The sequence below is a fragment of the Heptranchias perlo genome, chromosome 4 (assembly GCF_035084215.1).
Source record: "Heptranchias perlo isolate sHepPer1 chromosome 4, sHepPer1.hap1, whole genome shotgun sequence".
Lineage (NCBI taxonomy): Eukaryota > Metazoa > Chordata > Chondrichthyes > Hexanchiformes > Hexanchidae > Heptranchias > Heptranchias perlo.
This window is the reverse complement of record NC_090328.1, coordinates 1,941,491-1,956,115: the sequence shown is the minus strand read 5'-3', so window position 1 is coordinate 1,956,115 and position 14,625 is coordinate 1,941,491. Positions and strand designations below refer to the sequence as shown.

At 54.1% G+C, this 14,625-nt stretch overlaps 1 protein-coding gene across 1 annotated transcript in view; it reads right to left on the bottom strand.

Moving 5' to 3' along the window:
- oxct1a (3-oxoacid CoA transferase 1a) overlaps nucleotides 1–14,041 on the bottom strand; it is a 214,384-nt gene extending 200,343 nt beyond the window's left edge. The window contains exon 1 of the mRNA XM_067982085.1: nucleotides 13,907–14,041. Coding sequence (XP_067838186.1) covers nucleotides 13,907–14,041 — 135 coding nt within the window. The remainder of the gene's footprint in view (nucleotides 1–13,906) is intronic.
- Nucleotides 14,042–14,625: the final 584 nt, after the last annotated feature.

Sequence of the window (14,625 nt, the reverse complement as noted above, 5' to 3'; positions counted from 1 at the left end):
CTCACACGGGGCAGTCTCCCTCTGTATCTCACACGGGGCAGTCTCCCTCTGTATCTCACACGGGGCAGTGTCCCTCTGAATATCACACGGGGCAGTCTCCCTCTGAATATCACACAGGGAAGTCTCCCTCTGAATATCACACAGGGAAGTCTCCCTCTGAATATCACACGGGGCAGTCTCCCTCTGAATATCACACAGGGCAGTCTCCCTCTGAATATCACACAGGGCAATCTCCCTCTGTATATCACACGGTGCAGTCTCCCTCTGTATATCACACAGGGCAATCTCCCTCTGTATATCACACGGGGCCGTCTCCCTCTGTATATCACACAGGGCAGTCTCCCTCTGTATATCACACGGGGCAGTCACCCTCTGTATATCACATGGGGCAGTCTCCCTCTGTATATCACACGGGGCCGTCTCCCTCAGAATATCACAGAGGGCAGTCTCCCTCTGTATATCACACAGGGCAGTCTCCCTCTGAATATCACACAGGGCAGTCTCCCTCTGAATATCACACAGGGCAGTCTCCCTCTGAATATCACACAGGGCAATCTCCCTCTGTATATCACACGGTGCAGTCTCCCTCTGTATATCACACAGGGCAATCTCCCTCTGTATATCACACGGGGCCGTCTCCCTCTGTATATCACACAGGGCAGTCTCCCTCTGTATATCACACGGGGCAGTCACCCTCTGTATATCACATGGGGCAGTCTCCCTCTGTATATCACACGGGGCAGTCTCCCTCTGTGTATCACACGGGGCAGTCTCCCTCTGTATATCACACGGGGCCGTCTCCCTCTGTATATCACACGGGGCAGTCTCCCTCTGTATCTCACACGGGGCAGTCTCCCTCTGTATATCACACAGGGCAATCTCCCTCTGTATCTCACACAGGGCAGTCTCCCTCTGTATATCACACGGGGCCGTCTCCCTCTGTATATCACACGGGGCCGTCTCCCTCTGAATATCACACGGGGCAGTCTCCCTCTGTATCTCACACGGGGCAGTCTCCCTCTGAATATCACACGGGGCAGTCTCCCTCTGAATATCACACGGGGCAGTCTCCCTCTGTATCTCACACGGGGCAGTCTCCCTCTGTATCTCACACGGGGCAGTCTCCCTCTGTATCTCACACGGGGCAGTCTCCCTCTGTATCTCACACGGGGCAGTCTCCCTCTGTATATCACACGGGGCCGTCTCCCTCTGAATATCACACAGGGCAGTCTCCCTCTGAATATCACACAGGGCAGTCTCCCTCTGAATATCACACAGGGCAGTCTCCCTCTGAATATCACGCAGGGCAGTCTCCCTCTGAATATCACACAGGGCAGTCTCCCTCAGAATATCACACAGGGCAGTCTCCCTCTGTATATCACACGGGGCCGTCTCCCTCTGAATATCACACGGGGCAGTCTCCCTCTGTATCTCACACGGGGCAGTCTCCCTCTGAATATCACACGGGGCAGTCTCCCTCAGAATATCACACGGGGCAGTCTCCCTCAGAATATCACAGAGGGCAGTCTCCCTCTGAATATCACACAGGGAAGTCTCCCTCTGAATATCACACGGGGCAGTCTCCCTCAGAATATCACAGAGGGCAGTCTCCCTCTGTATATCACACAGGGCAGTCTCCCTCTGTATATCACACGGGGCAGTCTCCCTCAGAATATCACACAGGGCAGTCTCCCTCAGAATATCACACAGGGCAGTCTCCCTCTGAATATCACACAGGGCAATCTCCCTCTGTATATCACACGGTGCAGTCTCGCTCTGTATATCACACAGGGCAATCTCCCTCTGTATATCACACGGGGCCGTCTCCCTCTGTATATCACACAGGGCAGTCTCCCTCTGCATATCACACGGGGCAGTCACCCTCTGTATATCACAAGGGGCAGTCTCCCTCTGTATATCACACGGGGCAGTCTCCCTCTGTATATCACACGGGGCAGTCTCCCTCTGTATATCACACGGGGCCGTCTCCCTCTGTATATCACACGGGGCAGTCTCCCTCTGTATCTCACACGGGGCCGTCTCCCTCTGTATCTCACACGGGGCCGTCTCCCTCTGAATATCACACAGGGCAGTCTCCCTCAGAATATCACACGGGGCAGTCTCCCTCTGAATATCACACAGGGCAGTCTCCCTCAGGATATCACACGGAGCAGTCTCCCTCTGTATCTCACACAGGGCAGTCTCCCTCTGTATATCACACGGGGCCGTCTCCCTCTGAATATCACACGGGGCAGTCTCCCTCTGAATATCACACGGGGCAGTCTCCCTCTGTATCTCACACGGGGCAGTCTCCCTCTGTATCTCACACGGGGCAGTCTCCCTCTGAATATCACACGGGGCAGTCTCCCTCTGAATATCACACGGGGCCGTCTCCCTCTGTATATCACACGGGGCCGTCTCCCTCAGAATATCACACAGGGAAGTCTCCCTCTGAATATCACACGGGGCAGTCTCCCTCTGTATCTCACACGAGGCAGTCTCTCTCTGTATCTCATACGGGGCCGTCTGCCTCTGAATATCACACAGGGCAGTCTCCCTCAGAATATCACACGGGGCAGTCTCCCTCTGAATATCACACAGCGCAGTCTCCCTCAGAATATCACACAGGGCAGTCTCCCTCTGTATCTCACACAGGGCAGTCTCCCTCTGTGTATCACATGGGGCCGTCTCCCTCTGAATATCACACGGGGCAGTCTCCCTCTGAATATCACACGGGGCAGTCTCCCTCTGTATCTCACACGGGGCAGTCTCCCTCTGAATATCACACAGGGCAGTCTCCCTCTGAATATCACACAGGGCAGTCTCCCTCTGTATATCACACAGGGCAGTCTCCCTCTGAATATCACACAGGGCAGTCTCCCTCTGAATATCACACAGGGCAGTCTCCCTCAGAATATCACACAGGGCAGTCTCCCTCTGTATCTCACACGGGGCAGTCTCCCTCTGAATATCACACAGGGAAGTCTCCCTCTGAATATCACACAGGGAAGTCTCCCTCTGAATATCACACGGGGCAGTCTCTCTCTGAATATCACACGGGGCAGTCTCCCTCTGAATATCACACGGGGCAGTCTCCCTCAGAATATCACACAGGGCAGTCTCCCTCTGAATATCACACAGGGAAGTCTCCCTCTGAATATCACACGGGGCAGTCTCCCTCAGAATATCACACAGGGCAGTCTCCCTCTGTATATCAAACAGGGAAGTCTCCCTCTGTATATCACACAGGGAAGTCTCCCTCTGTATATCACACAGGGAAGTCTCCCTCTGTATATCACACAGGGAAGTCTCCCTCTGTATATCACACAGGGAAGTCTCCCTCTGTATATCACACAGGGAAGTCTCCCTCTGTATATCACACAGGGCAGTCTCCCTCTGTATATCACACAGGGCAGTCTCCCTCTGTATATCACACGGGGCAGTCTCCCTCTGAATATCACACAGGGAAGTCTCCCTTTGTATATCACACAGGGAAGTCTCCCTTTGTATATCACACAGGGAAGTCTCCCTCTGTATATCACACGGGGCAGTCTCCCTCGGAATATCACACAGGGCAGTCTCCCTCAGAATATCACACAGGGCAGTCTCCCTCTGTATATCAAACAGGGAAGTCTCCCTCTGTATATCACACAGGGAAGTCTCCCTCTGTATATCACACAGGGAAGTCTCCCTCTGTATATCACACAGGGAAGTCTCCCTCTGTATATCACACAGGGAAGTCTCCCTCTGTATATCACACAGGGCAGTCTCCCTCTGTATATCACACGGGGCAGTCTCCCTCTGTATATCACACGGGGCAGTCTCCCTCTGAATATCACACAGGGAAGTCTCCCTTTGTATATCACACATGGAAGTCTCCCTTTGTATATCACACAGGGAAGTCTCCCTCTGTATATCACACGGGGCAGTCTCCCTCTGAATATCACACAGGGCAGTCTCCCTCTGAATATCACACGGGGCAGTCTCTCTCTGTATATCACACGGGGCCTTCTCCCTCTGAATATCACACGGGGCCGTCTCCCTCTGAATATCACACGGGGCCGTCTCCCTCTGAATATCACACGGGGTTATCTCCCTCTGAATATCACACAGGGCAGTCTCCCTCAGAATATCACACAGGGCAGTCTCCCTCTGTATATCAAACAGGGAAGTCTCCCTCTGTATATCACACAGGGAAGTCTCCCTCTGTATATCACACAGGGAAGTCTCCCTCTGTATATCACACAGGGAAGTCTCCCTCTGTATATCACACAGGGAAGTCTCCCTCTGTATATCACACAGGGCAGTCTCCCTCTGTATATCACACGGGGCAGTCTCCCTCTGAATATCACACAGGGAAGTCTCCCTTTGTATATCACACAGGGAAGTCTCCCTTTGTATATCACACAGGGAAGTCTCCCTTTGTATATCACACAGGGAAGTCTCCCTTTGTATATCACACAGGGAAGTCTCCCTCTGTATATCACACGGGGCAGTCTCCCTCGGAATATCACACAGGGCAGTCTCCCTCTGAATATCACACAGGGCAGTCTCCCTCTGAATATCACACGGGGCAGTCTCTCTCTGTATATCACACGGGGCCTTCTCCCTCTGAATATCACACGGGGCCGTCTCCCTCTGAATATCACACGGGGTTATCTCCCTCTGAATATCACACGGGGCAGTCTCCCTCTGAATATCACACGGGGCAGTCTCTCTCTGTATATCACACGGGGCCGTCTCCCTCTGAATATCACACAGGGCAGTCTCCCTCTTTATATCACACAGGGCAGTCTCTCTCTGTATATCACACAGGGCAGTCTGCCTCTGAATATCACACGGTGCCGTCTCCCTCTGAATATCACACGGGGCAGTCTCCCTCTGAATATCACACGGGGCCGTCTCCCTTTGAATATAACAAAGAATTAACTTGCATATATATGGAGCCTTTCACAACCTCAGGGTGTCCCACTGTGTTTTACAGCCAATGTATAACTTTTGAAGTGCAGTGACTGTTGTAATGTAGGTAAATGCAGCAGCCAATTTGCAAACAGCAAGATCCCACAAACAGAAATGAGGTGTTGACCTGACCATGATTTTTGGTGTTCGTTGAGGGATAAATATTGGTCAGGACGCTAAGAAGACCTCACCTGCTCTTCTGAACAGCCTCCCTCTAAAAATCACAGGGGAAAGTCTCCCTCCAAATATCACATAGGACTGACTGCCTCTAAATATTACCGGGAATGTTCTCTCTCTGAGAATCACAGGTTTAGAGACTCTTAAACACTGTGACGCGTTTGCGCCCATCAGTCACCGCTGACAGAAACAATATGACCACCGTGTGTCAGAGCAGCAACTTGCATTTATATAGCGCCATTGAAGGAGGAAATATCCCAAGTTGCTTCCCAGAGGGATTGGATGCCGATTGCCGAACCACAGTGGTAAAGTTAGGTGAGGAGACCAAGAGCCTGGTCAAAAAGATGGGTCTTAAGGTGGAGAGAGAAGGAGAGGTGGAGGAGTTGAGGGAATTACCTGGCAGGGGAGAGTCTGTGACCCAGAAGGCGGATCTCCCAGGACGAGTAGAACCAGCTCTAACCTGTTTGTAGAGGTGGATCTCAATGCTGGCCGGGGACTGGTCTAACGCCTTTTTCCAGTAAGGTGAAAACGTCGTCTCTTCGCAGTGGGCATGGTGACCAGAGGTTCCAGAGCAGCTGGGCACGGGGTGCGCAACACGGTCAGGCTGACCGCAAGGACGGGTGAAGGACCTCGCCGTGGCAACGGGGCGTCTTTTTAAGGAAGGTTCTGCTGGGAGCCTGTGGATTCGTGCCAGCGGACATCTTCTGCCTGCAAGGACTTCCCGAGGAGCGGCTATTTCGATGTGACCTTCAAGAACGTCGCAGGATGCCTGAAGATGCTCCAGGTGTTCAAGGAGAAGGGGAAGGAAGTGTCATTGTCACTCCTCCCCGCGGAACTGCTCTTTGTGCTCCCGCAGGAGAAGGAACGGACGCTAACGGTCTGCATGTTCAACCTGCACGTGCCCATCGAGGACGTGCTGATGTTCCTCGAGCAATACGAGGACGGAGTGGAGCATCGACGTCACGGACATGTACAGAATCTGGACCAGCAAGAGGAACATCCAGGCGAAGCTGAGAGCGGACACCGATAGAAACATCATCCACCTATCATCAAGCTTCGTGATTGGGACGAGCCTGGGGCAACCCAGAGTGTGCCGATCCTGCAGCAAACCCGGGCCTGAGGCGGCCTCCTGCAAGGCGGTGATCTGCAGGAAGGAGGGTCACCAGACACTGGACTGTCAGAAGGCCAAGTGCTGCAACCTGTGCGGAGAGGCTGGTCACCTGTACAAGACCTGTCCAAACCGCAAACTAAGCTATGCACGGGCAGCGAGAGGCGAGGTGACTCAGGAGGAGAGAGCAGCAGTCGTAGCTGCCCCAAAGGAGACCAGACCCCTCTCCCCCGCTGTGGTCCCCCGTGAAAGGGCCAATGACCAGGAGGAGGACAAAGAGCAGGAAGGGAGTGTCGAGGAAATCAACCAATCCCGACACCCAGCCCAGAAACTACCCCTGAGAACGCAGAGCCAAAGGAAGGCTGACCAGGGGCGGATGAAGGATGGATGATACAAGCAAAGAAAAAGAGGAAGTCCTGCAGGACCAGAGGCACGAACGCCAAAGGTGCAGCCAGCGGCAACAGGAGCTTAGAGTCCCCAACAGACAACAGCGACCACTCCTCGGACAATGACCAAGGAAAGGGTGGGGGGAGGGGACACCCCGCCTTCATCAAAGGAAGAGGCAAAATGAGACGGTGACCAGCAACACCGACAACGTGCTCCAACTCCAGGAACCTGGGAGCAGCAACACTCAGCTCCAAGGCACAAGGAACAGCGACGTGCCCAGTGCACCCCAACCCTGGAACGACGGGAGCAGCAATGTGAAGAGCAAGGTCCCTCAACTCCGGGCAACCAGGAGTAGCAACATGGAGAGCGAGGTCCCCCAACCCTGGGACACCGGGAGTAGCAACGTGCCCAGCGCACCCCAACCCTGGAACGACGGGAGCAGCAATGTGAAGAGCAAGGTCCCTCAACTCCGGGCAACCAGGAGCAGCAACATGGAGAGCGAGGTCCCCCAACTCTGGGACACCGGGAGTAGCAATGTGCCCAGCGCACCCCAACCCTGGGACGTCGGGAGCAGCAACGCGGAGAGCAAGATCCCCCAACTCCAGGCAACCAGGAGTAGCAACGCGGAGAGCAAGGTCCCTCAACTCTGGGCAACTGGGAGTAGCAACGTAGAGAGTGAGGTCCCCCAAATCTGGGATGCCGGGAGTAGCAACATAGAGAGTGAGGTCCCTCAACCCTGGGACGCGGGGAGTAGCACGATGGTCGTGTTGAATGAACCACCAACGACGGCCGAGGAGTTGGACCTCACAGCGTTGGATCTCACAGACACACCACCCCACGAGACCCCGCCGCCAACCCCTGAGTGAGGACCCTCCCCCAACAGAAGCAGGCTTCCTTCCACAACCCACGGACCGTCCAGAAGTCCCTGAACGCCACACAAATGCAGAATCTAGACTGAGGGTTCAAACTGGACGGTAATGTAGACCCCGGACTGACGAAATTGGACAATTAAACAACTAACGGGAGGAGGAGGCTCTGTAAACATCCCCATCCTCAATGATGGCGGAGTCCAGCATGTGAGTGCAAAAGACAAGGCTGAAGCGTTTGCAACCATCTTCAGCCAGAAGTGCCGAGTGGATGATCCATCTCGGCCTCCTCCCAATATCCCCACCATCACGGAAGCCAGTCTTCAGCCAATTCGATTCACTCCACGTGATATCAAGAAACGGCTGAGTGCACTGGATACAGCAAAGGCTATGGGCCACCACAATATCCCGGCTGTAGTGCTGAAGACTTGTGCTCCAGAACTAGCTGCGCCTCCAGCCAAGCTGTTCCAGTACAGCTACAACACTGGCATCTACCTGACAATGTGGAAAATTACCCAGGTATGTCCTGTCCACAAAAAGCAGGACAAATCCAATCCGGCCAATTACCGCCCCATCAGTCTACTCTCAATCATCAGCAGAGTGATGGAAGGTGTCGTTGACAGTGCTATCAAGCGGCACTTACTCACCAATAACCTGCTCACCGATGCTCAGTTTGGGTTCCGCCAGGACCACTCGGCTCCAGACCTCATTACAGCCTTGGTCCAAACATGGACAAAAGAGCTGAATTCCAGAGGTGAGGTGAGAGTGACTGCCCTTGACATCAAGGCAGCATTTGACCGAGTGTGGCACCAAGGAGCCCTAGTAAAATTGAAGTCAATGGGAATCAGGGGGAAAACTCTCCAGTGGCTGGAGTCATACCGAGCACAAAGGAAGATGGTAGTGGTTGTTGGAGGCCAATCATCTCAGCCCCAGGGCATTGCTGCAGGAGTTCCTCAGGGCAGTGTTCTAGGCCTAACCATCTTCAGCTGCTTCATCAATGACCTTCCCTCCATCATAAGGTCAGAAATGGGGATGTTCACTGATGATTGCACAGTGTTCAGTTCCATTCGCAACCCCTCAGATAATGAAGCAGTCCGAGCCCGCATGCAGCAAGACCTGGACAACATCCAGGCTTGGGCTGATAAGTGGCAAGTAACATTCGCGCCAGAAAAGTGCCAGGTAATGACCATCTCCAACAAGAGAGAGTCTAACCACCTCCCCTTAACATTCAACGGCATTACCATCGCCAAATCCCCCACCATCAACATCCTGGGGGTCACCGTTGACAGAAACCTAACTGGACCAGCCATATAAATACTGTGGCTACAAGAGCAGGTCAGAGGCTGGGTATTCTGCAGTGAGTGACTCACCTCCTGACTCCCCAAAGCCTTTCCACCATCTACAAGGCACAAGTCAGGAGTGTGATGGAATTCTCTCCACTTGCCTGGATGAGTGCAGCTCCAACAACACTCAAGAAGCTCGACACCATCCAGGACAAAGCAGCCCGCTTGATTGGCACCCCATCCACCACCCTAAACATTCACTCCCTTCACCATCGGTGCACAGTGGCTGCAGTGTGCACCATCCACAGGATGCACTGCAGCAACTCGCCAAGGCTTCTTCAACAGCCCCTCCCAAACCCACGACCTCTACCACCTCGAAGGACAAGAGCAACAGGCGCATGGGAACAACACCACCTGCACGTTCCCCTCCAAGTCACACACCATCCCGACTTGGAAATATATCGCCGTTCCTTCATCGTCGCTGGGTCAAAATCCTGGAACTCCCTTCCTAACAGCACTGTGGGAGAACCTTCACCACACGGACTGCAGCGGTTCAAGAAGGCGGCTCACCACCACCTTCTCAAGGGCAATTGGGGATGGGCAATAAATGCCGGCCTCGCCAGCGACGCCCACGTCCCGTGAACGAATAAAAAAAAAACTTCAATGGTTGTCCTTTTTGTATTTTTAAAATGGATTTAAAAATTGATCCATAAACATCAAATCGATTACACGATGTGCCGTGACCCTGGAATATCTGTCCAGGGTCAAGAGGGACCTTCTGTTCTTGCAGGAGAGTGGGATCCCGCACCTCAGCAACCAGCGGCAGTGGAGACATGTGTGGACACAAGGGCAGTCGATCTGGTCGGGAGGCAACGATAGTCGTTCTTCAGGCCTGGGGATTCTGCTGCGAGGAGGCCAATTCATCGTCACTGAGGTTAAGGAAGTGGTGGGGGGGTGGTCTGCCTGCTTGTAGCAGACATTCTGTGCAAGAACGGCCCACTCCGACATCAATATGTACACCCCGACCCTCTGGAGCGAGCGGATGAAGGTCTTCTCGCATCTCCCAATACTCCTGGCGACCTCCAGACCCATCCTTCTCACCGGAGACTTCAACTGCATCATCGATGCGGCTGGACGATCCAGCAGGGGCGGCGGTATACTGGACACCACGTCCAAACTCCCGATAGAGGCGGTGAAAGATGCAAAGCCTTGCGACGTCTTCAGCAACCCTGCAGGCGGAGCGGCGCAGAGATACACCTGGTCCAGGCCAGACAGGTCCATCCGTTCCAGGGTAGACTTCCTATTTGTGTCTCCAATGTTCAAGGTCAGATCCACTGACAGCCAGCCAGTGTTCTTCTCTGACCACTGCCTCCTACTGGCCGACTGTCAATCGCAGGAGGACATGGAAGCTGAACATCGAGGAACTAAAGAGGGATTACACAGGTTGGAGCAACGTGAAACCCCTCTTCAACTCCACGGTGCGCTGGTGGGAAGCCATCAAGGCCAACATCAAGAGGTTCTTCATCCTCAAAGGTGTTCAGGAGGCAAGAGAGAGTCAGAGGGAAGTGCCACAACTCCAGAAAAGCATGCAAGATCTGCTCCAGCTGCAGTTGATGGGGGTCGATGTTGGGGAGGAACTCCGAGAGGTGAAGGGCCAGCAAGCCTCGCTCTGCGCCTCCGAGGCCTCAAAGATCATCTTCTGGTCCAGAGTCCACTCGGTGGAACAGGGTGAGAAGTGCTCGCACTTCTTCCAGAAGCTGCACAGAGAGACCTCTGCGATCAGCAGCTTTAGAAAAGGAAGACGGCTCACTGACTTCTTCGCAGGCCGATATACTGATGATCAGCAAATCCTTTTATGCTGGGTTGTATGACACGAAGCCCACAGACAGCACGGCCTCCCAGTCCTTCCTGTCCTCTATCATGGAAATCTTAAGAGGACAGCGAGCGGGAAAGCATGGATCGGCCACTAACCTTGGACGAGTTGCCTTCGAGAAGAGTAGAACTCCCGGAAGCAACGGCTTGCCGGTCGAGTTGTACTCGGCTCTGTGGGACTGGATAGGCCCAGACCTACTGAAAGTTAATGGGAATATGCTTCTGGCAGGCCGCATGTCAGAGCTCATGAGGAAAGGCATCATAGAAGCGGAAGGGGAAGAGGGAAGGAATCAAAAATTGGCGACCCATTTCCTAGCTAAATGTCGACTACAAGATTCTGTCTAAGGCCATCGTGAACAGGCTCAAGTCTGCTCTGGAGCGGGTGATCCACCCAGATCAGACCTATACTGTATCCGGCAGGAAGATTTCTGATAGCATTGCGCTGCTCAGGGATACGATCGCCTATGTGCTGGACAGGGGGGTGAACACCTGCCTCATCAGCCTGGACCAGGAGAAGGCCTTCGAAAGAATAGCCCACACATGCATGATGGGCGTGCTCTCCAAAATGGGTTTTAGGGAGGGAATCTGCGATTGGATCCGACTGCTCTACGCGGACATCCGTAGCGCAGTCCTAATCAATGGGTGGGTGTCAGAGAGCTTTCCGATCAGATCTGGAGTCAGGCAGGGCTGCCCTCGAGGCTGTGATGGGAGGCCATCGTCCACTTCCTGATGGCTGCCCCTTGCGCAGAGGGTGTGGAGAGAGATGCGTTGGTACCTGTCCCGGTTCATCCCAAACAGTTCAGTAACACAGGACGCTGTGCTCTACGGATTGTTCCCTGGGACGCACACAGAGACAGACATCACCTGCGGCTGGAAGACCATCAACTCGGTGAAGGAGGCCCTTTGGTCCGCCTGAAACCTGCTGGTCTTCCAGCAGAAGGAGCTGTCCACGACCGAGTGTTGCTGACTGGCGCATTCCAAGGTCCAGGAGTACGTGCTGCGGGACACACTGAGACGAGGTGCGGCCTAAGCAAAGGCTCTATGGGGAAAGGCCACCGTGTAAGGCCACCCCACCTTGTATTGTACAGAATGCATTCGAAGATGTGTAGTGAGTATTAAAATAGTGATAATGAGGTGACAGTGGGTATGATCTATAGTACATTCCTTTGATCTGCTGGCTGGAATTTGTGTCTTTTTACTTGAACTGTGTGTAAACTGCGAGTATTTATAAATTTTATGAAATAAAGTACATTTTGGAAAAAAAAATTCCAGAATTTCTGAACTATTAACACTGTGTACTTTCATCATTCAAAGGTGCTGTGTCTTTGCAGGACTTCAACTCCCAGAATGCGGTGCATTTCCTGTTATATCCCAATCCTTCCCGAACTGCAACTCCAAGAATGCGGAGTGTTTCATAACTGAGAGAGGGAGAGTTGCAACACTACAGGTGTGAGAAAGAGAGAGAGAGGGGGGAAAGGACACAGACAGAGGGAAGGTTTAAGGGAGACTGAGACACAGGCAGAGGAGGGGAGGGGAGGGAGACAGAGGGGGAAGGTTTAAGGGAGACTGAGACACAGACAGAGGAGGGGAGGGAGACAGAGGGAGGCGGGGAGGGAGACAGAGAGAGGAGGGGAGGGACAGACAGAGGGAGGAGGGGAGGGACAGACAGAGGGAGGAGGGGAGGGACAGACAGAGGGAGGAGGGGAGGGACAGACAGAGGGAGGAGGGGAGGGACAGACAGAGGGAGGAGGGGAGGGACAGACAGAGGGAGGAGGGGAGGGACAGACAGAGGGAGGAGGGGAGGGACAGACAGAGGGAGGAGGGGGGGGACAGACAGAGGGAGGAGGGGGGGGACAGACAGAGGGAGGAGGGGGGGGACAGACAGAGGGAGGAGGGGGGGGACAGACAGAGGGAGGAGGGGGGGGACAGACAGAGGGAGGAGGGGGGGGACAGACAGAGGGAGGAGGGGGGGGACAGACAGAGGGAGGAGGGGAGGGACAGACAGAGGGAGGAGGGGAGGGACAGACAGAGGGAGGAGGGGAGGGAGACAGAGGGAAGGTTTAAGGGAGACTGAGACACAGGCAGAGGAGGGGAGGGGAGGGGAGGGAGGCAGAGGAGGGGAGGGGAGGGGAGGGAGACAGAGGGGGAAGGTTTAAGGGAGACTGAGACACAGACAGAGGAGGGGAGGGAGACAGAGGGGGAAGGGTTGAGGGAGACTGAGACACAGACAGAGGAGGGGAGGGAGACAGAGAGAGGAGGGGAGGGAGACAGAGAGAGGAGGGGAGGGAGACAGAGGGAGGAGGGGAGGGACAGACAGAGGAGGGGAGGGAGACAGAGGGAAGGTTTAAGGGAGACTGAGACACAGACAGGGGAGGGGAGGGAGACAGAGGGGGAAGGGTTGAGGGAGACTGAGACACAGAGAGAGGAGGGGAGGGAGACAGAGGGAGGAGGGGAGGGAGACAGAGAGAGGAGGGAGACAGAGGGAAGGTTTAAGGGAGACTGAGACACAGACAGAGGAGGGGAGGGAGACACAGACAGAGGGAAGGTTTAAGGGAGACTGAGACACAGACAGAGGAGGGGAGGGAGACAGAGGGAAGGTTTAAGGGAGACTGAGACACAGACAGGGGAGGGGAGGGAGACAGAGGGAAGGTTTAAGGGAGACTGAGACACAGACAGAGGAGGGGAGGGAGACAGAGGGAAGGTTTAAGGGAGACTGAGACACAGACAGGGGAGGGGAGGGAGACAGAGAGGTTTGTGCGGAGGACTGGCCTGTTGCTGCTTTCCCTGCAGACAGTGAGCGCCGTTCACTTCCTCCTTCGATGACCTCGCCCAGATTTGTTTTTCCCCTGAAGTTATTATATTTTGAAAAGGAAAGTTGAGCGTTAATTAACTGGTGTCCTCTCGGTTTCCTGAGGATTTCTTGCTCTGCAGTGAGGGGGGTCTCCGAGCAGCAGAGTTTCAGGTGCTGATCCCCCTTGTCAGTTTCTGAAATGACCAACCCCCAGGACAGGGAAACAGGTCCAGGTCCAGGTCCAGGTCGAGGTGGGAGTCCGGGAGTGACTGGACTCGAGGGCACGGACAATGAGTGGAGCAGGATTGAGAAGGCAATCCGGACAACTTTAAGGCATTTCCGAGACAAGTATTCACGGTCCGCCAGACACCAGACGGAGGAGAGGAAACCTTTGGAGGGACAGTCAGAGCGACCAGAGGCGGCCCGCTTCCAGAGATTGCCAGTAAGTTCCTCTGTGTCTCACCTTCTGTCCTGGTGCAGGGAATTCTTTGCTATAATTCTCCAATGTCACAACCACCGAGCTGGAACGCCCGACATCACTGAGCTCTGAATCACCCACCCTGTAATTTAAAATAAAGATTTCACCTCGACCCGTCATCGCTCGGAAGGATTTCAGTGCTGCGACAGGAAACTTGAGATCGACATCCAAAACAGGGGAGGAGAATCCCCCTCTGGGACAGGGAACATGAAACCACTTTTTGTACCTAGTATCAGTAACAGACACTCCCAGGGGCAGGTACAGGGTTAGATACAGAGTAAAGCTCCCTCTACACTGTCCCATCAAACACTCCCAGGGGCAGGTACAGGGTTAGATACAGAGTAAAGCTCCCTCTACACTGTCCCATCAAACACTCCCAGGGCAGGTACAGCACGGGTTAGATACAGAGTAAAGCTCCCTCTACACTGTCCCATCAAACACTCCCAGGGCAGGTACAGCACGGGTTAGATACAGAGTAAAGCTCCCCCTACACTGTCCCATCAAACACTCCCAGGGCAGGTACAGCACGGGTTAGATACAGAGTAAAGCTCCCTCTACACTGTCCCGTCAAACACTCCCAGGGCAGGTACAGCACGGGTTAGATACAGAGTAAAGCTCCCTCTACACTGTCCCGTCAAACACTCCCAGGGCAGGTACAGCACGGGTTAGATACAGAGTAAAGCTCCCTCTACACTGTCCCGTCA